The sequence below is a fragment of the Gymnoscopelus braueri genome, assembly GCF_963280865.1.
Source record: "Gymnoscopelus braueri genome assembly, chromosome: 2".
Classification (NCBI taxonomy): Eukaryota; Metazoa; Chordata; class Actinopteri; order Myctophiformes; family Myctophidae; genus Gymnoscopelus; species Gymnoscopelus braueri.
In genome coordinates this window covers 21084332-21110735 of record NC_137604.1, presented here as the reverse complement: position 1 = coordinate 21110735, position 26404 = coordinate 21084332, and the positions used below count along the sequence as shown (strand labels likewise).

At 41.6% G+C, this 26404-nt stretch overlaps 1 protein-coding gene across 1 annotated transcript in view; it reads right to left on the bottom strand.

Moving 5' to 3' along the window:
• sorcs1 (sortilin-related VPS10 domain containing receptor 1) overlaps positions 1-26404 on the bottom strand; it is a gene marked incomplete at its 5' end in the record, with an annotated part of 274435 nt that overhangs the window by 12240 nt on the left and 235791 nt on the right. Inside the window, 7 exons of the mRNA XM_080441450.1 lie at positions 4133-4245; positions 5106-5229; positions 7869-8002; positions 11549-11735; positions 14442-14613; positions 15520-15636; positions 21052-21185. Of these exons, the coding sequence (XP_080297576.1) occupies positions 4133-4245; positions 5106-5229; positions 7869-8002; positions 11549-11735; positions 14442-14613; positions 15520-15636; positions 21052-21185 (981 nt within the window). The remainder of the gene's footprint in view (positions 1-4132; positions 4246-5105; positions 5230-7868; positions 8003-11548; positions 11736-14441; positions 14614-15519; positions 15637-21051; positions 21186-26404) is intronic.

The window sequence follows — 26404 nt, the reverse complement described above, 5'->3', positions numbered from 1 at the left end:
GTAAACGACAAAAAAAAAGTAATCTGAAACACATTTTTATACAATATAGAGGGGGTCCCTGCTTCATCTCTCACTCAGCTAGGGGGTCCTTGGCCTGAAAACATTGAAGACCCCTGCATTAGTGCCTTGTTAATATGCATTAATATGATTGTGAAATAGGCCATTTCTGCATAATGAGTACATTTCAATGACAACAACTTTGTGCTTTTACTCAAGTAAAATGTTGAATGCAGGACTTTTACAGTATCACTGGATTTATACTTATTTATACACAATGGATGGATTTATGCACAAAGAAAATATCATTTTTTTCTCATGTCATTGGACAAGGGCATTTGACAGAATAACATGAGGGTCATGATGATCCTCATGGAATGGAGGATCATGTTTTATTCTGTTTAAAGGGATGAATGCAAGGTCTTCACCAGCATGTCTAGCTCAGTGGTTCACAAAGTGCTTGAGGGAGTCCCAGGGGTAGCCTGGTAAACCCTCCCTCCGGAAATCTCAATTCTATTTGATTCCTGGAGTGAGTCTGGCATGAACCGCCTCTCTGCAATATTGGCTGTGTATGCCAAACGGCCGCGCCTATCAGCGTCGTCGCTCATTGTTCTGTGATTGACAGCTTACGTTGGCCAATCAGGTGGCGAGTTCGAGTGAGCCCAAAACACGAACGGCAGCCATCTTTTTCTTGTGCGGCCAATTCTCCGCTATTTTTTGACTTCAAAAAGCTCTCTAACTTCTATTTTGAGGCACGGAATTTACTTATAAGATATCGTTTGGATAGAATTTAGTTGTTTAACTTCATATATGTGGTCAATTAATCATGACAAAGCCTATTTAAAAAAATAATAATTGAGAACCGGTAGGGGCGGGCAGTGACACCATTGTACCCGAAAAAGGCAACCCATTTTGGGTATGGCTGTCTCAAAAGTCCCGTCGCGTCACATTAAGACTGGTGAACTGCTGATTGGCTGAAGGGGAAAAATTATCATTGGCTGAAGGGGTTGTCAGTCAACGGTATTACTCCCGCCCAACTCCAGCACAGCCAATATTGCAGACAGGCGGATCATGCCAGACTCACTCCTGAAATGAAATGGAATTGAGATTTCCGGAGGGAGGGTTTACCAGGCTATCCCAGGGGGTCTCCAGCTAAATTAAGTTGATATACTGTAGCATTAAAAAAAATATATATATATATATACAGATAGGCTACTTCAAGCTATTTGAAAATAGCCGATCTAAAAGCTCACAACTGAGCTTGGAGATTTTTTTTTTTGTGGAACATCTTTTCTTATGGGGGTCCCGGGCACAACATATTTTCAGATGGGGGTCCGTGGCCAAATATATATCAGTTTGGGGGGGTTTTCATATGAAAATGTCACTGGTCTAGCTCATATATAGGTTCTCAAACTTTTTTTGGGTCAAGAAAGAAGTGCATTTGGCCCGCGGACCCCCTTCTGAAAATGTTTTGTGCCAGGGACCCCCAGAAGAGAAGATTTGTGTTAAAATTTAAAACAAAAAAAATCCCCAAAAAGTTTAAAAAAAAATGCAGATACACAAGCTCACAGCACAACAGGAAGTGACGTGCTGTGAGCTTGTAGATCTGCTATTTTTGAATAGCCAATGCATAAAAAGTGGTTAAAATGCTTGTGATTGCTAAAATTAACTACTTTTGCTGGGGACCCCTTGGAACCCCACCCAAGGACCCCTGGGTGTCCCCGGACCCCACTTTGAGAACCAAAGGTCTAGTTGATGTATTTGTGGCGTTGCATTCAATCAGGACAGATTAATGTTAAGCTTCACTACTGTGTGTGTGTGTGTGTGTGTGTGTGTGTGTGTGTGTGTGTGTGTGTGTGTGTGTGTGTGTGTGTGTGTGTGTGTGTGTGTGTGCTGCTTTCATTTAAGACAGGGTGCCTGACTCTTGTACTGCATGACTCACTGCCATTTAACATATAGTGTAGTATATTATAAAAATACATATATTTTTCATGTATTTCATTGACACTTCCCAGAAGAGATCGATTGTGAACCCAGAATGACGTCACTCTATTCCATAATGGAGCAGAAATAAATGAAGTCTTATTTTGCATAGTGCTTTCAATCTCTATTAGCGGTGTGTGTGCATGTGACATAACGTACATATATATTTTCAATACCTTCAAAGAAAATACACACATACATGAATAAATAAATAAACAATCTAATGTCTAATGAATGAATATGACTAGGACGGTGAATAAAGGCAGAATTATCTCTGCCCTGACCATGTTATTTGAGGGTTTGACACATGCCTTAAAATGGCATGCTTATCACATTTGGAAGCCCCCCCCCCCCCCCCCCCCCCCTTCACCTGATTTGAGGATGGCATACTGTCAGTCGTGGAAAAATTACTCAAAAGTTTATCAATACTGATATGTAAAAGTACTCTGTTACAAGTAAAAGTCCGGAATTCAACTTGAGTAAAAGTACAAAAGTATTGGTATGAAAATGGACTTAAAGTACCAAAAGCAAAAGTACTAAAACGTTTGAAAATAGCCTAGGTATAAAATAGGGCTAAAGTGGTTAATGTATGTTTTATAATGTAATATATTTATATCTGCAAAGTAATATGATAGTAACTAAAGTTTTCAAATAATTGCAGTGGAGTAAAAGTACAATATTTGCCTCTGAGATGTAGTGGAGTAGAAGTAAAAGTATAGACGATTGGAAATACTCTGGTAAAGTAAAAGCACCTCAAAATTGTACTTAAGTACAGTACTTGAGTAAATGTACTTTCCACCACTGCATACTGCAAACCTCAGGCGTTTACAGAGATATGTTCATCCATACACTAACACCCTGCCGTTTGAACTGCACAAACATGGCCCTGAACTCTGAGCTCTACGTTAGAGCCCAGTTCTATGTTGATGACAGGCCAGGTCACCGCCATTATGCCTGATTTACACTTGGCTGCTTGCCGTGTCGCGCAACTAAGTATAAACCATTCAGAATGATGATTTCTTTCATCTTCCCTTGCCCTGTCATTCATCATCATAAAAGTCAGCCTCATCTCTCAGGGTGCCACGGGGGTCACGCTCTATTCAAACGACCCCCCGAGGTCCTATGAAATCCAATGGCGCAAAGTAACTACTGTAAGTACTCAAGTACTGTACTTAAGTACAATTTTGAGGTACGTTTTACTTAACTGGAGTATTTCCAATTTTCGGTATTTTTACTTAAAGGACAACTTTGTTTTTTAACAACCAAGGTTTACCTTTTAGCTTGTAATTAAAGTAAATAAAAGATGAGTGTTATTTTTTTTTCATTTACTGCTTTCTACAGTTTTAGCAATTTTCGCGATCTTTTTTACAGTGGGCGGGGGCATTCTATCCGGTGGCTAAATATGCCTTTTTTACACAATAAAAAAGGTCCTGTGGTCTTTGATGGCCAGATGTGAGTTATTGGGGGCTAGAAGAGCTACTGTAAATAATAATAAAGAAAACGCCGGGTTATTGTGTAAAAAAAGACATATTTAGCCACCGGACAGAATGCCCCCGCCCACTGTAAAAAAGATTGCGAAAATTGCTAAAACTATAGAAAGCAGTACATTTAAAAAATGTAACACTCATCTTTTATTTACTTTAATTACAATCTAAAACATAAACCTTGGTTGTAAAAAAACAAAGTTGTCCTTTAACTACTCCACTACATCTCAAGAAGCAAAATATTGTACTTTTACTTTTTTTTTTGCAACAATTATTAGAAATGTGCTGTTGCTAGTTACTTTGCAGATATAAATCATTATATTATAAAACATAAATGAACCACTTTAGCCCTATTTTATGCAGCATAGGCTATTTGAAAATAGCCAATCTACAAGGCCACAACGCGTCGCATTGCAACGCGCTGTGGCCTTGTAGATCTGCCATTTTCAAAAATAAATTGTACTTTTACTTTTAGTACTTTAAGTATATTTTGATGCCAATTACTTTTTGTACTTTTACTCCAGTCACGTTTTGAACACAGGCCTTTTACTTTGTAACAGAGTATTTCTACATTGTGGTATTGCTACTTTTTACTTAAGTACAATATCCGAGTACTTCTTCCATCACCACTGATGGAAATCAAAGCCAGGAGCGTTGATGCACTATACCTGGATCAGCGCCCTCCTGATCACCCGGCTCACGTCCAGCCTCCACTCAGGCACGTCCGGGTTGTGGTCGTCCAGGTTCGACGAAAAGGCCAGCAGATGCGATCTAAAGTATTCTGCAAAAAGACAAGGAACAAACAGATCTAAAGTATTCTGCAAAAACACAACCAACAAACAGATCTAAAGTATTCTGCAAAAACACAACGAACAAACAGAAAGGCCTCGTAAAAAAGGATTTCATTCCCCCTGCTACCATTAACCCATTAAGACCGGGGAATCTGTGTGTCATTTTAAGATTTCTTTGGGCTATTCAAAAATAGCAGATCTACAAGCTCATAGCGCTATGAGCTTGTAGATCTGATATTTTTGAAAAATCGTGAAAATCTTTCTATATATATTTTTTTTTAAGGCAAACATTTGTAACTCAAATCTTATTACTTCTGGGGATTCTACAAATATCTTCTAAATCCTAACTGTTTAAAAAAAAAAACTTATGTTGCTATATATCAGTGGTTCCTAAACCTTTTAATGTCAAGGACTGCCCAAAATGTATTTGGCCGCGGACCTCCGTCTGAAAATATTTTGTTCCAGGGACCCCCAGAAGCAAAGATTTGAATATAAAATGTATTCAAAGATTTGCACAAATTTTCAATATTTTTTTCAAAAAATATCAGATCTATATCTGCTGTTTTTTTAATAACCAAAGAAATCTTAAAATACAGATATGTTCCCGGTCTTAATGGGTTAAATGCAAAGGTTCGGCCATTAATTCACCACCAAGGGAGTGAGCTAAAAATCTATCCGAGACTGATAGTATTTACTTTGTAAAGAAGAAAAAAAAGAAAAAAAGGGGGAAAGTCTCATTAAAGTGGACCCTGACGGCATTTCTTGTCAGTGTGTTTTTGCAGAGCTGTATTAAACCCCCAGCGGACGGGGAGGAGGAGGAGGAGGAGGAGGAGGAGGAATAGTGGCTCACCGTGGACAGCGATGTTTTTCCTGTCCTGCAGAATAGCGCTCCCAGCGGACACCTGCACGGTGACTGTGTTGATGCCTTCCCGAGAGAACGTGCACGCTACGCTTCCCTCCAGGGTGATTACGGGCTGAGGGAGAGAGAGAGAGGGAGGGAGGGAGAGAGAGGGGGAGAGAGAGAGAGAGAGAGAGAGAGATGGGGGGGATAAAAAAACAGGGAAGGTGAGGGAATTCCTAAGGGAGGCCCTTATCAACGCCTGGTTAACATCTCACACTGCCATTATTTACACTACAGAAGTGTCAACCAGCCAACCCCCGTGCACGCACGCACGCGCACACACACACACACACACACTAACACACACTCATATTTTATGAATGCCATGTTTTACCATTTCATTTCCCATTTTTAACAGAGACCCTAAAGCAGAAAAACAGATATATAAGCTCACAACGCGTCGCGCTGTGAGCTTGTATATCTGCTATTTCCGTTGCGCAGAAAATAATAAATCAGGCATAATTCCAACCTCAGTCTAAATGTTTGTTTTTACCATAAAAACACAATTTCTCTGACAATGTCTATTTCTCAAATTATACTATACTTGTGGGGACTTTTGGCCCTCAAACACACACACACACACACACACACACACACACACACACACACACACACACACACACACACACACATCCCCCGGTCCACAGGGAGTTCCTGTGTGACACCGACGGCTCCTGCTGTCGTTTTCTTTTTCCCACATCTCAATTTGTTCTTCAAATGGCTTCAGAGATGCTAATGCTGCCTCCGTTCATCACCGGAGCCACATTCAACCGCCCCGTCCTAGTGATGGGCGCCCCGGCGCCGCCGAACAAACACATTCACTGCAATTATAAAGACAGATATGGCTCCGGGAACGAGACACTGGCGGTCCTCCCCGCACGCCATAATGTATACTATATGTCAGCCAGGTTTAGATTTAACCCATTAAGACCGGGAACGCATAATGTGTGTGTGTCATTTTCAGATTTCTTTGGGCTATTCAAAAATAGCAGATTTACAAGCTCGTAGCGCGGCACCGAGTGCTGTGCTACGAGCTTGTAGATCTGCTATTTTTGAGAAATCGGGAAAATGTGTGCAAATCTTTGAATATATATATATTTTTTAAGCGATTTTTTAAAACTCAAATCTTTGCTTCTGGGGATTCTACAAATGTCTTCTAAATCCTAACATTATTATTATTTTTTTTATACTTGTAATATCAGTGGTTCTCAAACTTTTTCATGTCAAGGACCCCCAAAATATTATGTATTTGTCCGCGGACCCCCATCTCAAAATATTTTGTTCCAGGGACCCCCAAAAGCAAAGATTTGAGTTAAAATATATATATATATTCAAAGATTTGCACAAATATTTCATGATTAAAAAAAATAAATAGCAGATCTACAAGCTCATAGCGCGGCACTCGGTGCCGCGCTATGAGCTTGTATATCGGCTATTTTTGAATAGCCCAAAGAAATCTTAAAATGACACACCAGATGCGTTCCCGGTCTAAATGGGTTAACTGTGGAATTCAGAGCCACGTGCCAACTCTCGCATCACAGGCCCGCTACACTCGGTTGCGCGCCGGTGTCGCGCATGTAAAATAGCCGATCCACAAGCTCACAATGCGTTGTGCTGAGATGCGTCGGGAGCTTATAGATCGGCAATTTTCAAATGTGCGACGACAAAAGCGCAACTTGTGCATAAATCAGCCCTTATTGCACACACATTTATCTTTGAAAACTGCTTCATGGCCACCAAAGTAACGGTGACAGTTTATGCGAGCAGTTTAGATGAATCACCTATTTATCAGTCTTTGGGACTGATCAACTTAGACCTTAGTTGGAAGAGAAAATAGATACACATAAAGATGGACACACTTCGGTGGCTATCGGTGATTGAGCCACGTTTATGTGTTTTAGAAGTCAGCATACTCTGCAACTATTTATCAGAGTACAGCAGATTACCGCGGCCACAAATTGCAACCCTTTGCACGGAGGCAGTCGAGCCGAATTAAGATCCCTCCTGCACGCTTGAGAGCGGAAATAGTTGGCAACGCTGTTAACCCATTAAGACCGGGAACGCATACTGTGTGTCATTGTAAGATTTATTTGGCTATTCAAAAATAGCAGATTTACAAGCTCGTAGCGCGGCACAGAGTGCCGCGCTACGAGCTTGTAGATCTGCTATTTTTGAAAAATCGTGAACATTTGTGCAAATCTTTTAACATATATATATTTTTAAAGGGAAAATTTGTATCTCAAATCTTTGCTTCTGGGGGGATTCTACAAATGTCTTCTAAATCCTAACTCATGTTAAAAAACGCATGTTGCTATAATAAGTGGTTAACTTTTCTCAAAGGACCCCCAAAATGATTATGTATTTGGCCGCTGACCCCTATCTCAAAATATGTTGTTCCAGGGACCCCCCCAGATACAAAGATTTGAGTAAAATTAAAAAATATAAATACATTCAAAGATTTGCACACATTTTCACGATTCTTCAAAAATAGCAGATCTACAAGCTCGTAGCGCGGCCCTCGGTGCCGCGATACGAGCTTGTAGATCTGCGTATTTTTGAATAGCCAATGTGGAAAATGACACAGATGCGTTCCCCGGTCTAAATGCGTTAATTACAAAAGCAGCGGCTGCCAGGAGGAGGAGGAGAGAAAAAAAAAAAAGTGCAAACACGAAATGTATAAAGAGGTGCGAATAAAGCCTCAGAAAAACGTACCTCGGAATTATTTCCGATCCACCAGATGTAGGTGACCGTTCCCACTTGGCTGGGCCACAACACAGCCGTGAGGTTCACTTCCTTGTTCTTCACGGCCACAAAGGGAGCCGAGAGATGGATGTGCTCCAGCTGACCTACTCAGGCACACAAATACATCATGGAGTGAACTCGCTGCTCTGTGCGCAACTGTGTATGCAAAAGAGAGAACCAAAACACACCGAGGGAGAGGAACAACAACAACTTTGCAGTCTCTCTCCAATGCAAATGTGAGGCGCAGTGGTGTGGAAGAAGTACGCAGATGTATTACTTTAGTAAAATCAGCAAAGGCAGCGGTAACACTTGCTCATAACGGGGTAAATTCAAATGCGTTATTACCGCTTAACCAGTGGTGTAAAGTAACTAAGTAAATGTACTCAAATATTGTGCTTAAGTGCAATGTTGAGGTACTTTTACTTTACTGGAGTAGTTGGCCTCTAAGACATAATGGAGTAGATGTAAGTGTTAAAAATGGAAATACTAGTAAAGTAAAAGTACCCAATAATTGTACTTAAATAATAATTGTACCGTAAACAGGACGTACCCTAACCCTGATAGCCTGGCAATGGCCTGACTGATAAAATGGATTCACTCTCACGTTCCTCCCCGGTATCAGGCTGGAGTTCGGCCCATAGGGAGCGAGTATGAGAAATCAGAAAATGATTTTGATGCTTTTCACTGATCATTTTCTGATTTCTCATACTCGCTCCCATATGGGCTGAAGTCCAGACTGATACCGGGGAGGAACGTGAGAGTGAATCCACGTTATCAGTCTGGCCAATGTCAGGCTATAACCCTGTATGAGTAGTCCTATAAGCAGTATTATGTATTCAAATTGTGTCAGACCACAGAATAATATGCTATAAACCACCCAGCCAAATTAGAACAAATTAGAATTAGAAAGAAAACGATAAGCAGGCCTGTATAACAATTGGTTTCAAAGTCATGAAAAATAAGCTACTGTATAGTTTGTTAAGCTCATGACTGTAGGGGGTTGTCCACTGAAGGCAGTGAAAGAATGATTCTAGCCAAAAGATGGCAATGCACTCCAGGGTATAGCATGACACACTGGCCAAAAGATGGCGGTGCACTCTAGGGTATATAGCATAGACACCTAGGCAGAAGACTGGTGTACCTTGGAAGAAGACTGGTTTAGTTAGGAATTATGGATAAGAAGAAGAAACTCCGCACACTGTTCTCAAGCCAAAAAAAAACTCACTTTTTATTAATGCAACGTTTTGACCTTCTAGGTCTTCATCAGGCAAATATTGAATATATTGTTTGCCTGATGAAGACCTAGAAGGTCGAAACGTTGAATAAATAAAAAGTGAGTTTTTTGGGAGCTTGAGAACAGTGTGCGGACTTTCTTCTTCTTATCCTTGATTCTTCCCTTGATGTCCAGCACCTGGCCTAAACGCAGGCGTGGGATGTGCACACAATCTTCTCTGTGATTAGTTAGGAATTATGCCATCACAGACACTGATGACATCACCGAAACTCACCTGAGCATGTCATCAGGTGAGGTGTTTAGCATCGCCAAGAAAATCGCCTCAGGAAATTCCTCTTTAAGTACAGTACTTGAGTACATTTACTCAGTCACTAATCCACCGCTCGGTGAGAAACACAGTTGCGAAGAGAACAAAAACACTGAGAGAGGAGGAAACAACAACTTTGCAGTCTCGATGCAAAAAATGTGAAACGAAGAAAAGGCGGGACGACGGAGGGTTAACGAAGGGGGTTGAGCTCCGTTCAGAATCCCTTCCCCTGCACGGGGGACCGTTGGATACCATCTGCGTGTTCTTTTTCATCTCGTAGGCGCTTCCCCGAGCCCCGCGGTGGCTCTATTTGCACTGCTGGCATATTGGATTGACAGACTGGTAGGGGAGGAGGGGGCTCAGCGCTCCCTGATCAATAAGTCTGCTCCGTTACATCTGTCACCCCCCCGCGCCCCCGCCCCCACCCCCAAAAAAAGAAAACGCTTGGGGTGGTCAGGCCCGTCACGTACGTAGCAGACAGCCTGTGGTTTCAAACGCGCGCCAGGGGTTAGGCCGCTATGAAGCGTAAGTCGACTGGAGTGGAATTGTAATGGGATTTTTTTTTTTTTTTTACTCTATCTGGTGTTTGTTTGGTTACGGGAGAGAGGAGCGTGCGTGCTGTAAACAGATAAGGGTCGTGTCACGCTGTGGGTACAACGTTGACAAGTGCAATTTCTTGTGTGCGCGATAAGGCCATACATAGCCAAAGAGCAATCGAAGAGAGGGCCTTCTATACGAGTAAAATACAGAATACATTAAATAACCGGGGGGGAGTGGGGGGGGCCTTGTGTGAGGGTGAGGAAACTCGTACAGACAAAGCCTGACTGAACACACAAATACGCACACGCACAAATCGCTGCAGTCGGGCATAAACCTTCTATCTCTATATATCAACTTTTTCGTAAATCAATGTCTTACTTCATCGTACAAGAGTGTCAGTGTGCAAATGTAGCGACAATAGCAGATCTACAAGCCGACAACGTGTTAGCTATTTTTGAATCATTTTGAATCAAATGAAAGTGGTTAAAGGGGAAGACCACTCATTTTCAACATTGAACTTGATCAGTGACATACGCAGGGTGTACTTTCCCCTCAGCCAAAAGTACACCCTGCGTATGTCACTGATCACATGACCTCAATCAATTATCCTTTTCTAGGCAACACAGAAGGGGGGGAGGACTTTTTTCTTATTTCCACACAACAGCTCTAAGGTGTATTAAAGACATAGTTTATTGTTGAAAATGAGTGGTCTACCCCTTTAAGTGCGTCTGTGGATTTTATAAATACTGAACCAATTAAACATTTTAACACATAAGCTGCCATGGACGCAGATCTGCTTATATGTTTAATTTGGTTAATAGACGATCGCGCTGTTTTATTTACATTCCGAGATCATTTTCGCTTCCCAGTCACATCCGCTTCACCCGGAAGCAATTTCAGCGATTTCCATTTCCGGTTTTAGCTTGAAAAATGCACTAATGCGGCCAAAACACGGTTTTTCACACGGTATAAAAAACGAACGGAGAGCTCCACTTCTATTTTCTTTAGTGTGGGTGAAGAACAGTCATCGGCGTCGTCACATCCGGTTTATGACGTATTTGACTGTTTGAGCCTGTAGGGGGGGGGAGTCAGCGAGTCATCAAGGTGTCATTTTGCTGCTCTCTGGTGGTCGATCCTCGTATGTGTTTAAAACCATGGCCAGAGAAACTTAAATGCATTTAAATAACAAAATAACAAAACAAAAAAACACGCAAATCGCTGGCAAGGGTAACTAAATCATAACTACATTGGAATGGATTGGAACACAGGAATACATTTTCCATGTCGTCAGGTGGAAACGTCAAAAACTGTTACTTTTCAGGATTTAAATACAAAAAAAGGAAAAGTAGCAGATCTGCAAGCTCAAAGCGCCAGCTTACAGATCTGCTACTTTCACTACTTTAGTGTGACGCTAAATTTTGCTATTTCGGAAAAAAAACACAAACAGTTAAAATATGGAAATAAGAGGTTTCTGCCCGACGACAGCAACGATTTGCTGAAAAGTAACAGTTTTTTTGGACATACAAGGTTTCAACCCCCGACAGTGACAAAATGGAAGGTGTGTCTCACACGTGACGTGCAGGTAGAGCACGGTGCTCTCTGAACCCAGGCTGTTCTCCCCGGTGGCCGTCACCCGGTAGATCCCCACCGCCTTGTACACGTGTTTGATGCCGTCCTCGATGGAGCTGACGTTGGAGTAGGTCAGAGCACGGCCGTCGCCAAAGTCCAACGTGACACTGGTCCGGGTGCCTTCGCCCTGCAAAGGGGACAAACACACATTGTGTGGGGAATGGTAAATGGACTGCGTTTATATAGTGCTTTTCTCCAAAACGCCAATGTATTTCACATTCACCCATTCACACACACACCGATGGTGGAGGAAGACATGCAGTGGTGGAAAAAGTACTCAAATGTTTTACTTAAGTAAAAGTATCAATACTGCAATGTAGAAGTACTCTGTTACAAGTAAAAGTCCGGAATTTAAAATATACTTGAGTAAAAGTACAAAAGTATTGGTATCAAAATGTACTTGAAGTACCAAAAGTAAAAGTACTAAAATGATTGAAAATAGCAGATCTACAAGCTCACAACGCGTCGCATCGCGACACGTTGTGTAAAAGTATATACATTTGGAAATACTAAAAAAGTACCTCAAAATTGTACTTAAGTACAATACTTGAGTAAATGTACTTAGTTACTTTCCACCACTGAAAACATGCAAGGCACCAACCTACTCATCGGGAGCGGTTGGGGGTTCAGTGTCTCGCTCAAGGACACGTCGACACGTAGCCAGGAGGAGCCGGGTATCAAACCTGGAACCTTTGGATTCCAAGACGGCCGCTCTACCTCCTGAGCCACTGCCGCCCAGTATGTCGTAAAACTGCTGCCCAGTATGTTTAAAAACAGTACATTTAACACATTGATTGCCAAGATCGCATTGATGCGTTCTTTCAAATCCATCACTTGATGGCCAAGATCGCATTGATGCGTTCTTTCAAAAAAAAACATTTTTTTTTTAAATTCCACAAGGGGCACCCTAACACAGCTTTGGAATGATCAATCGTCACTCAGAGAAGTAGTATGTGGATGTGACGTCATCGCAAAAAAACTCACATCTATTCATCCCAACGATTAGCCTGACACTCAGCCTGAATTTTCATTTTGTTTCACTCCATTATTCAGTCTGAAAGCACTCTCAGTGCAGACGTTTTCTGAGGTGGGGGCGTGGCCAAAGTTGGACTCTTTGGCGATTGGTTCATACTGGATTATCCCGATCCCGATTCGTCGTACAGATTTTCAACCGAGAAACCCCCGCCTTCGACACCGTCACCAGACCCTGAATGCGAGGCAAGTGATTCAGGGGGTGGAGCCAGGCTACGCAACGATGGGATTTTCAGGAAAAAACAGCTTGCATTGAAAACCACCAGTTTTCAGCGGGCCGAAGCCCCAAAATGGCGGATCGCGGTTGGAAAAGGTTGTTGTTCCTCTGAATACACAGATCCCTCCGCCAACCCACGGGGACTTTTTTTTTTTTTTTTTTGGGACACAATGTCTCTTTCACGGCGTTTCAAATATCATCGGATTGAGGTAATAACGCTGGCAAGGGGATAGAAAACTATGTTTAATATCTTGGCAATCAATGTGTTAATCACTGAAGCTCTATTTTGTACTTTGTCTGATTGTGTGACACAGCAAAATAATAGCCAAAGTTTAATCTACAAACTGATCTAATGTACAAGCTGGTAGATCAGATTTTTGTTTTGCTATTTTAGAAAAACTAAGCTGATGCCCGTTGGGAACGATGTCCGTCGGAAACGCTGTCCGTTGGGAACGCTGTCGGTTGGGAACGATGACCGTCGGGAACACATGCCCCTCCACTTACCCAAAACCCATTGTACCCGGCCGGTGTCAGAGTACTACGATGTCAGTACTATGCCCATATCTCCATATATGGGCATAAGAGGGAGACAGACAGACGGACAGATATGGAGATTTATATAGTTCTGGACAACCGCTGATCCAACCAACTTCCTACTCGGCACATCACGCCCCTGGAAACTGGGCTGTACACACGGCAGGTTTGGTTGGACAGTTTTCGAGATATGCAGTGGAACGCGCACACACACACACACACACACACACACACACACACACACACACACACACACACACACACACACACACACACACACACACACACACACACACACACACACACACACACACACACACACACACACACACACACACACACACACACACACACACACAGTGCATTTATAGAACAGATTTAAAATTTCAGACATGCCCAAAGGGGACACAAGGTTGAAAGTTGTCAACAACCTCAACTATCTTATCCTTTGGTTACTTTGTTTTACACTGTTTTGACAGCACCTCAAACAGCTTTAGATATTCTTGTTAAGGGTCCAAGCAGTGAAAATGCAGGAACCCCACAGTTTTCATTATTTTCCTCAGCTAAAAGTGCGCACGACCTGGAAAGACCTGGAAACACATACATTGGCAAGCGGGTTGCAAATTCCACCCACTACTCAGCCACACAAAATTACCTCAAAGCGGCGGTTGTAATTATCACATTTATGTTTTCACAATTATCTCAAAAACAGCTTGGCCTGGAGTCAAAATGATTTAATAATTTGAATCTCTCCAGTCACTTCCATCTTTTCTCCACTGTTCTTTTGTTCTCAAAATCCTATTTTCAACATCTCTCTAGAAACCTCTGGGCCACTGATCCAAGTCATTCAAATCAATATCAGTATTATTTCTTTAAACCTTTAACTTAGGATTAATGAAATAGTTTTGTGATAATCTCGGATCTACAAGCTCACAACGTCGTGATGTGGGCTCTGGGCCCTGATCCACAAAAGGTTGGGAACTGCTGATGTATAGGCTACGGTACCATTGACGCCATTCATTACATAAAATGACCCTTAAATGAGCGTACCTCCTCCAGATAGACGAGGAAGGTGACATTGGTACCCAGTGTGGCTGTCAGGCTGCCCTCACTAGTGACCAAGTGGAGCCCCCTGGGGGCCTGGATGGGGCACTGCTGTCTCCTGGCAGAGTACTCGGCAATCACTCCTGCTGTGCAGTTGTTGGATACTACCTTCCTGTAACTGGAGTCAAACACATGCATTATATACAGTACATGCACAGCATGTTATCCATTTAGATAGATAGATAGATAGATAGATAGATAGATAGATAGATAGATAGATAGATAGATAGATAGATAGATAGATAGATTATACGCTCTTGCTTACCGGGTATAAGCATCATAATTGATTAAAAGTGTGTCTAAAATAGGGATGTAGTGTCATAGAAGCAGTGGTGGAAAGTAACTAAGTACATGTACTCAAGTACTGTACTTGAAAATAGCCGATCTACAAGCTCACAACGCGTCGCGATGCGACGCGTTGTGAGCTTGTAGATCGGGTATTTCAGTACTTTTACTTTTGGTACTTTAAGTACATTTTTATGCCAATACTTTTGTACTTTTACTCAAGTAAATTTTGAACACCAGACTTTTACTTGTAACAGAGTACTTCTACGTTGCAGTATTGATACTTTTACTTGAGTAAAACATTTGAATACTTTTTCCACCACTGCATAGAAGTATAAAGTATTATAAAAAAGGAAGTTAAGTACTGTACTTAAGTGCTTATACCACTGTAAAGTATATTGTTGCTGTCAGGTGGAAACCGCATATGTCCACGCACGCACGCACACACACACACACACACACACACACACACACACACACACACACACACACACACACACACACACACACACACACACACACACACACACACACACACACACACACACACACCCCTAATCTGCTCATAAACTATGAGCTCTCTGTTTTAAGGCCAAATTGTGCTCAGCCAGTCCTTGTTTGAAATGAGACAGCAATCAATGCACCCTGAACTCCTCAACTCAAGGCAATTCACTCAAGGCTGTGTAAGGTCTATGAGTCAGCGTTAGCGCCATGCTAATTCCACCGGCCCCTCACTTACCCCGTGCTGTTGACGAAAGTCGTCCCCGTGGTGCAGCTCCTGGACGTCGATGACGGATGGAACCAGAAGGCCGGGGTGCACTTGCCGTCCGTCGTTCGCCTCTCGTAGCCGTAATCGCTGCAGTCACACAGCCACACACAAGGGAAACAGTGATCTCTTATCAGGCGGTGCAGAGGAGTATTTGAGGGAACAAGCAGCTGATCAAATCCTCAGTGCTAAAGCTGCACTCTGGAACTTATTTCATTGAATAAAATTTTAAAATACGATTTAAAAAAAATTCAATCAGCGACATTCCATTTTGCTGTAGTAGCAGTTTCTAAACAGCGTTTCTAAAAAACAAAGCCGAGATAATGGCGATTTAGCGGAAGGTTTAGAGCGGCGGCAGGCGGAAACGGAAATCTTCGATTGACGTAATTTCCGTATCCGGGTGTGCTACAATGAAATGTGTCACTTCGAAAGATGAAGGACGGTGAGATCTTTTAAAATCAACGTTTTTTGCAAAATTACGTTTTTTACGTCAGTGGCGGATTTGGTAATTGGAAAAAAATAAGTTTTTTACGTCAGTGGCAGTGAATGAGTTAATACGGTATAACTGGTACATCTGCCCACGGAGTCTGGGGGTTCGAATCCACCGGCTTTGTCGAGCGTCTATATACAAACACAATCCGTGTTCGGAGGATCAGGGAAACGGAACGGGAAGGGTGATATTTGTCGCTAGATGTAATCGGGCTAGGGGCGGGACCTGTCAGCCGCGAGTGTTGGGGCGGGAAGGAGTAGGATGGAGGCTCTATGTCCTCCCGGTGGGGGCTCCTCACTGACAGGTGAGCCAGTAGGATAAAACAGCAGTGACAACATAGGTATAACAGTAGTATATATAGACACCAACATGCTAATTAATGCTAACATGCTAAGCTAAGATGCTAACATGCTAATAGTGTTAGCATCCGCCATTTTGCATGTTAGCATTAATTAGCATTTTGGTGTCTATATATATATACTACTTATAACGACTAAATGGAGATAAAAAGGGGTACGAAAAAGCAACTACTACATCTGCAGTGGTTGTTGTAGGTGGTCTACCTTCCCTTCCAACTGAGAAATGTAGACCCCGGTGTCGGGGTAGGACACCTACTGGCTGGCAAGTAGTACTGCCTGAAGCTCATGAGTGCAATAACGTCACTGGCCAAGTGGGCATTGCCCTTAGAATGGTTCAAATCCTGGGTAGGACATAACAGTTACGGATTGCAGCTTTAATTTAACCCTCTCACACTTTACAAATGGATGAATTAACACTGAGGAATTGACTGTCTGTGTATTCTTAAGCTTTATAGTCTCAAATCCATTCAAATCGGTCCCTAATCTGACAAAATAATTGATCAGCACAGCGTTTACTTTAGAAGGAAATGCAAATACGACCCCTTTGGGGAATGATGAACTCCTTATTTGTTAAAATAACATTGATGCCAAACGACTGTGCTTTCTCCATTAAGTGCTTTTAACCCATTAAGACCGGGGAAGCATCTGTGTAACCACTTTAACCATTATTTTATACTTTGGCTATTCAAAAATATCAGATCTACAAGCTCATAGCGCAGCACCGAGTGCCGCGGTACGAGGTTGTAGATCTGATATATTTTTTGAAAAATCGTGACAATTTGTGCAAATCTTTGAATAAATATATATTTTTAGAGCGAAGATTTTTTTACACAAATCTTTGCTTCAGGGGATTCTACAAATGTCTGAATCTTAACTTTTTTTTTCTTTTTTCTTTACATATGTTGCTATAATATCAGTGGTTCTCAAACTTTTTTCATGTCAAGGACCCCCAAAATGATATGTATTTGGCCACGGACCCCCATCTCAAAATATGTTGTTCCAGGGACCCCCCCAGGAGCAAAGATTTGAGTTAAAAATGTTCCCTTAAAAAATAAACATAATATAAAAACATATATCGAAAATAGCAGATCTACAAGCTCATAGCGTGGCACTCAGCGCTGCGCTATGAGCTTGTAGATCTGCTATTTTGTGAATAGCCAAAGCACAAAATAATGGTTAAAGTGGTTACACAGATGCGTTCCCGGTCTTAATGGGTTAAAACAAAGCCCACAAGTTGTTTGTTCTACAAATTAGAAGGCACAACGCTGTGCGCTCGTGTCCCCAAAAAGATAGAAACAAATTGCCCCAATTAGTGCTACATGCACACAGATGCAAAAGTGTTGTGATTGTTAATGAAAGCTATTAGGCCCGGTGATGAATGGGTTCTGATGGAGGCTCGTTCCATACTCCCTATACGCTCAGGGGGCATGTATGTAGATTGGGGAATAAAAACGAAAGAAAGAAGGAAAAAGGAAGGAGAGGAGATAAAATAGGGCTACATTTATAATGCTGATATTTCAAAGAAAAACAGGTTGCGTGGATGTAGCGAAACCCATCTTTTTTCGAGTGCATCTTTAATGAAAAGAGCCACAGGCCATGGCTACAAAGGCAGCTGTGTGAAGTACGACGTCTTCCCCCGAAGACACTGTCTTTTAAAGAGGAGGGCGAGGGATGGCAGACATTCACAAGCACGAGCCCCCGGAATACTGCGGGTAATGCGTCCATGCACACGCAAACACGCACGCACACAGGTTTGTATTAACCCTTTAAGACCGGGTGTAACCAGTTAAACCATTATTTTACACTTTGGCAATAAAAAAAATAGCAGATCTACAAGCTCATAGCGCGGCACCGAGTGCCGCGCTACGAGCTTGTAGATCTGCTATTTTTGAAAAATCGTGAAAATGTGTGCAAATGTTTGAATATATATATTTTTTAAAGTGATTTTTTTTACGCAAATCTTTGCTTCTGGGGATCCCTGGAACAACATACTCTAAGATAGGGTCCGCAGCCAAATACATATCATTTTGGGGGTCCTTGACATGAAAAAGTTTGAGAGCAACTGACATAGTAACATACCTTTTTTTTAAACTGTTGGGATTTAGAAGGCATTTGTAGAATCGGCTTCCGGTCTTAATGGGTTAATACACTTGTGAGGACATCCTTTTAGGACAGCGATTTGATGTATGCCATTTTCACTTATTTTTGGTTTTTTTTTCTATTTTTAACCCTAACACTGATCTACAAGCTTTAAACGCATTGCGCTGCTAAGTGTACTATAGATCATCTGTTTTCACAACAACGGCATGCAAGTATAAATCAGCCATAACTCTAACCCCAACCCATAAACCCAACCTCTAAATGTCTCATCTTAATCCTATATTCCCAACCTGAATCCTGAATCCTGAAATTCCTGAGGAACAGGAAAATTGTCTGTTTTTCACACTCTACTATACTTGTGGGGACGTTTGGCCCTCACAAGTGTAGTAATACAAGTACACACACACGCACACGCACATGCACACACACACGCACACACACACGCACACACGCACACACACTCGCACACCATCACAGCTTGGAGTGTAGCAGTTGAGTGGTTTCATTTAGCTGGGGCAGCCTCCAGGAGATTCCGGCAGCCCGAGCTGTTCTACAATTCTAATGTGGAGGACCTTATCCATGACGGTGATCTCTTATCTGCTCATCCTTCACTTTCTCCTGAAACCCCACCACCGCCCCACATCGCCAAACGTATTGCCAAGACGGATATAGGGCTTATAGACCAGTGGTTCCCCAAACAAACCCATCAGCTTGAGACCCCAAAAACATAAGCTCGGTGTCTTCCCGGGACGCGAACGTACCAAAATATACGTTATGAATTATTCCATTAAGGCCTGAGGTTCCGATTCTACAAAATGTCTTCTAAATCCTAAAAGTTTCTTTTAAAAAGCTTATGTTGCTATGTCAGTGGTTCTCAAACTTTTTCAGGTCAAGGACCCCCAAAATGTATATGTATTTGGCCACGGACCCCCATCTCAAAATATTTTGTTCCAAGGACCCTCCCAGAAGCAAATATTTGAGTTACAAATGTTCACTTTAATGAATATATATTCAAAGATTTGCACAAAATGTTTTCAAATTTTCAAAAAATGCTGATTGTAGATCGGCTATTTTTGAATAGCCAAAGTGTAAAATAATGCTTTTTTAGCTCAAATCTAAAAATGACACAGATGCGTTCCAGGTCTTAATGGGTTTCAAAAGTAGCTAAATTAGCCAATCTGCAAGCTTTAACAAGTAGTAACATATCAGATCTATAAACTCACAATGCGTCGCATCACCACACGTTGAAAGCTTATAATAGAGCTGCCATTTATTTGTATTTTTTGGGGGATTTTGGGCCATTTCTGAAAAAGGTTTATTCTAAAATCTTCTGAAATAATAATTACAATAGGGATACTTGCTAAAGACCCATAAAAATGGGTCCGTGTCCCAAACATAGGTCCTGACCCTCTGTTTGAGAAACCCTGGTTTCAGACAGTTGTTGAATGTTGTTGGAAAAGAAACAGCTTTTCTGTTGGCTCGATGGTGAATGTGGAAAAACTGGCCACCATCACTATTCTACCAGCCAACCAGGCTTTGTAAACAAAACATAACCTCTAACTGATGGCATATTAGTGTCCAGCGTTGCCATGTCTGCTCATAATAAGCGACCGTGGGCTTATTTTTCTGTTAAGTTGCTGGTAGTTGTTGGTCACAGTTTCATGCCAAGGACCGCCTAAATGAATATGCATTTGTCCATACATTTGTGTTGTTAAAATGTTTCTAAAACATAAGAAAAATGTATGTGCATTGTGAGCTTGTAGATCTGGTATTTTCAAATACCCAATGCATAGCCGTACAGGTTTAAAGTTCTCATGTGGCCTATTAGTCGCCTCTTTTGGGCTAGTTTTCATAGACCTGGTTCCTTATTTCTCTCGCAAATTCTGGCAACACTGATAGTGTCTACTGGTAGGACAAATTTAGCTGCGACTCTATAACTGACCAGGATTTGGCTGATGATCATGACTGCTCATATAAGCCATTGTGAAGAAGAGTTGAACTCTGCCATTTGGACCTGTGTGACTTGATTTGTTTAGTTCAACTGTGCAAACAAACAACTGATCAGGGCCCAGGGTAGAAGAAGTACTCCAATTTTATTTTACTTAAGAAGAAGTAGCAATACCACAGTGTAGAAATGTACTCTGTTAAAAGTAAAAAGTCCTGCATTCAACATGTGACTCAGGTAAAAGTACAAAGTGTCAAATAGACGATCCAAGCTCACAACGCAACATGTTGTTGTGAGCTTGTAGATCTGCTATTTCCAAAAACTGATTTCAAATGAGGCCAAATACTCAAGTAATCTGAATAAGACCGCAAGGTCGAAACATAGTCTTTGCTGCTGTTTAATTAAGCATGGAGCATCTAAAGTGAGTTGAGAGCCCTTTTCTTTTGCTTGATGATTTTGCTGCTTTTGCAGTTTGGCTTCAGCATCAAGGACGGAGGAAGTGTCATTTCTGTCTTTGAGGGTCTGCGGCCAAACACACATACTGTACCAATTCTGGGGGTCCTTGACATGAAACAATGTTTTGAAAAACAATGCCAAAGCTGTTATCTCACCATTCAAAGTCAGCCTCGGTGCAGTCACATGGTCCCGATGTCATCGTCACAGAGTAGGTCTTTCCCATGACGCACCTGGCCGTGGGCTTCAGCTTACGGTAGATTCTCTTCACTCCCATGAGGCACGGTTCACCCTGTAGACCCAGGTTTTCAAAAGGGGATCAAAAAGACAGTTAATCAAACTAATCAATTGAATTGATTTTAAAAACAACAATCGGTCATTTATCTTTGACGTGCCTTATTTCAGGCATAATTATCATTATAGCCAAAAAAAACTAATACCAAAAATGTTCACAACGCAAGCTCACAACGCATCAGGATGCAACTTTTTTTGCACAACCCAGTTCAATTATTTTAATAAATGCACTTCTAGATCTTCAAATAACTTATTTATTTACACTCTGTGTGGAGTTTGCATGTTCTCCCCGTGTCTCTCAGGGTAGTTAATACCCTCACAAAAACATGTAGTAATCCTGGTCGCTATACCGCCTCCCCCATGACAGCCGGGGCGCCTGATGGAGGGGAAGGGAACTGGTTGGAATAACGTGTTCCTTCCACGCGCTACGTCCTACCGGGGACACTCCCCCCTGTCAGGTGACAAGAAGGTCAGTTGGCTCTCATGCATTGAAGGAGGCATGAGCTCGGCCCTGGGCTCCCTAGGCTGGTGGGGGGAGTGTAGCGCCCAGGATTACTTAGAAAATTGGCACCAGGTGAAAAAAAAGGGTAAAAAAATTGTGGGATCAAAAATGTATAGAAAAAATATATAATAATAACTTATTTGATTAATAAAAAAAAGTAATCGGTAAAATAATCGTTAAGAAAATTTACAGTAAAAGACAGTGAGAGAGAGAGAGAGAGAGAGAGAGAGAGAGAGAGAGAGAGAGAGAGAGAGAGAGAGAGAGAGAGAGAGAGAGAGAGAGAGAGAGAGAGAGACAACAGCTGTCGGCGTAACATTTTATTTAGCATGAATATTATGCATGGTGGCATTAAGCGTGTGTGCAGCACAGTGTAATATGTGAAAGGCACCGCTGCCTCGCCTCTCCTCTGGCTCGCTGGGCGTTCACGCTGGCTGAGTGTTCACGGACTCATGCTGCGTCTCGTGCATGTACCAAAAGTTAACAACTACTGCATGGAGAATCTTACACTGGGGAGTGGGCTGCTTGCGTTTCCATAATGGGATTATACAGTAGGATTATTTATTTTTATTTTATTTAACCCATTTAGACCAGGGAAGAATCTGTGTCATTTTTTAGATTTCGTTGGCTATTAAAAAATAGCAGATATACAAGCTCATAGCGCGGCACCGAGTGAATGAGCTTGTAGATCTGCTATTTTTGAAAAAAATACGAAAATATGTGCAAATCTTTGAATATATAAATACAATTTATAAATATATATTTTCAGATGGGGGTCTGCGGCCAAATACATATCATTTTGGGGGTCCTTGACATGAAAAAGTTTGAGAACCACTGATATATATAGCAACATATGTTTTTACAAAAAATAAACTGTTAGGATTTAGAAGATATTTGTAGAATCCCCCAGAAGTGCAAGATTTAAGAGTTAAACATGTTTGCTTAAAAAAATAAATATATATAATATATATATGAGACAAAAAAATAGCAGATCTACAAGCTCGTAGCGCGGCACTCGGTGCCGCACTATGAGCTTGTAGATCTGCTATTTTTTAATAGTCAAATAAATCTAAAATGACAGATGATGCTTTTCCGGTCTTAAAGGGTTAAAAACTAAAAATGTGGGACACAGTCACGAGCAGGCTGAATGAATGAGATTATAATTCTGCTGCAAAGCTGCCGGTATATCATCATAATGTTTTTGGCAATCAATTCACGATGTAGGCATTTTGCAGACACGCTTATATCCAGAGCGACTGGAACCTCAGCATTCATATTCTGGGGGTGAACATTAGCCAACAAAAAGCAGATCTACAAGCTTGTAGATCGGTTAGTTTGGGCTAACAGATCTGGTGTAGACCAGTGGTTTTCAACCTTTTTCATGCCAAGGAGCAAGGACCCCTAAATTGATATACATTTGGCCACGGACCCCCATCTGAAAATGTTTTGTGCCAGGGACCACCAGAAGCAAAGCATTTGAGTTTTCAAGATTTTTCAAAAATAGCTTAAGCTAAAGTGGTTAAAATGATTGTGACGCTATGTTAACTAATTTCGCTGGGGACCCACTGGTACCTCGCCAAGGACCCGGACCACTGGTTGAGAACCACTGGTGTAGACGGAAAAAGTGGTCAAAGTACAGTTGTAGCACAAATCCAGCCTTAGAGTCTAAGGCTACCGGAGTTAAAGAATGCAAGATTAGTGGCATGAACCCTAGTAGTCAACAAAGTAGTTGTAGTAAATAGAGTGCAAAGAAAACAATTACACTGTAAGCTCCACAAAGTCACTGGGATACGCAGCTATTGATCAACTGGGAGAATGTGCTTAGCAGGTGTGTTTAACGAGCCAGTCAAGACTGCTGGCTGTGATGTAAACAACAAAAGACCCTGGAACGGACCTATATGTCGCTTAAAGCAGTGGTTCTCGACCAGTGGTCCGGGGACCACCAGTGGTCCTTGACGGGGTTCCAGGTGGTCCCCAGCTAAATGATGGGAGTTGGTAACCAAATGGACCCTTAGAGATCTTTAACTCTTGAGAGCTCTCAAGAGTTAAAAATCATATCCAGTGATAACAAAACATTCTAAGTCTTGGGTCTGAGAGTCTAAATCTCATCAAACGGTGGTTCCATGGCTCAAATGCAGAATAAATAATGGACCTTGATGTGAGAAGGGTTGAAAACCACTGGCCACCTATTTTCAACCTTATCTTGGTATAATTGGTCCTCACTCATGTTCATTATTATGGCATCATTTCTGTCTACTCACTCTGTGCCTCAGAGGAGGACTGACCTGTCACCTGCCTATACCTACCAGCTGTAGGCAGGTTTGGTCACTTCAAACAAGATTTCAAACTTGATTTTATTTATTGATGCAAGAACAATGGCTTCTATTTCAGCATGTTAACGTTACAGGAAGAAAAGCTGTCGTTTCTATTAGCTTGGAATCTCCATCAATGATGTCATGAGGTCAAATGTTTCTACATAACATGCGAATGATGCTACTGTTTGTAAATAACATGTATACACCTGCTATATCACATACACTATCTGTACATCCGTAATAAAGATATATATACATAAGTATATCTATATATCTTTATTTGTTATATTTAATCCTGTTTTCTACGTCTTTCCCTTTGCTCACACACTACCTCTGTCCTCTCTCTTCTCACAGAATACATGATAAATGATGGAGCACGCACAAGAAAAAAGCCTTTTTTCACGCACTGCTTTGCACCTGTAAACCTGTGATGTGACAAATAAAACTGATTCTGATATGAAAATGTGATTGGTAGGAAAGTTTCGAAACTGTCCGTATAGCCGTAGTTTTTGAAACGGTTTTAAAGTGAAAATGGATAATATACGTCTGTGGATTTTATAAATGAAAGATATCAACAAGAGCTTGTGACTAAATAATAACTATGGGATCCATTGGAACCCATTCCCCCCCCCCTCCTCCATTCACTGAAAAGTAACAGTATGGGACATACAAGTTTTCCAACCGTCACCAATGATATCTTATAATGGGGGGAGCGATAAAACACAGATGAGGAGATTGCAGAAACCTGTAACTTCTGCTTTCTTCCCAGATAATTCTGTGTCTGCGCTATAGGTGTCACTAGTGAGATGTGGAAGCTCTCTCTCTCTCTCTATGTCTGACTGCTGAATTCCACAATAAGAAGAAAAAACGGATTAAAAAAACATGAATGGTCTCAAAATATAAACATTTACATTTTCTTTTATGGGCAAGCTGTCAACTTTGTTCTTGAGTTGACTAGGGGCTTGCCCTTCTTCTAAGGGTTTATTGTGCGATTAATTGGCATGGACCACCGTCCACCTTCCATGCTATATTATGTTGGATCATTAGCCTAGCCGGAGCATATGGTTGTCTGAGCCTATTAGAGCGCTGGGATGCTGAATAAAGGAGCACTCTAATTCTCCTTCTTGGCTTTGGGCCTGAGCAGGTTGAGTGGAGACGGTTTAATGTATGCAGGGACTTTAGGATTCACAAAGATCACTAAGAATAAATGGAGAGAATATGCACAAGTGGTTTTGGGAGCGGAGAGAGAGAGACACACATGCTGCAGCCCGCTCCACTCCTTAACTAAGGTCTAAGCCAGTGCTCAAACACTATCCTGCCCGAGATGACCCCACATGTAATTTGAGGGATCCTTTTTTCCAGCAACTTAACTAGTGCTTTGAAAAGCCTAACAACGCCAGAGCGTGTACAGATCGTGCTTTAATTGAAATTTGTTACAAAGTCATTTGTCATCTAGAAATAGAAGCCTGCTTGGGTCAGGGCTTTTGGTTACACAGCAGAATGTGGTGGAGTGTTAGTCAGTGTGTACAGCAATTGTTAAAAACAGACAGATTAAGTAGTGCCATGTGGTCTTTGATAAGATGCTTGTTTTTGTGTCGGACTATTATGTTCCTATTAACTTGTTTTATTACACGGCTTGGTTTAATGCTTGAATCTGATTGGTCAATCATCGGTCATTATTTATGGCTAATGACCGATGAGCTCTATAACGGACCGCTGTCTAATCAGAGACTCAGAACACCTGCTCATGTCAACCTGTGTTGCTTGGTTTTATGCTTTATCCAACATGACAGCGATGTAAACAAACAAACAAACAATGTCATTTACTACTAAACGTTGCTCTCAAGAATGTTTTTGAAAACATTTGAAGTGAGAAATAGACGATGCAATGACTGACAAGTGATTCTATTTGATCCACTACAATTCCTTGTTTATCGTGGTGCAACAACGGGGGAATACCAAAACTCTCGCCCCAAAACACAGTTGCCCCGGGGCAAATCCGGCGGTATTACAGGCAAATCGGCGGTATATAGAATGGGGGCGTGTGTGTTTTGGGGCGAGTCTTCCCGCTGCCTTATGGACTACTGTCATTTGTTTTCCGAGGCGAACTTGTCTGCCCAGCCCAATACTTATGGAATACTTTCATTGCCGTAAGCAAGGAAATACTTTGTTTTGTTGTTACTTTTGGGTCAATTTATTTATTTATTAAGTAGCCGTGTAATAAGCGGGATAATGTATGAGGAGGTGGTCATTATTGAAATGTAATGCCCGACAGGGTGATTATGCACCGACGCGGAGCGGAGGTGCATAATCACCCTGTAGGGCTTTAAATGTATCCCTTGCTTAACCTACGTATGTACATAGGACCACAATGGAAACTAGTCCCCAGGACTTTTTTTTGTG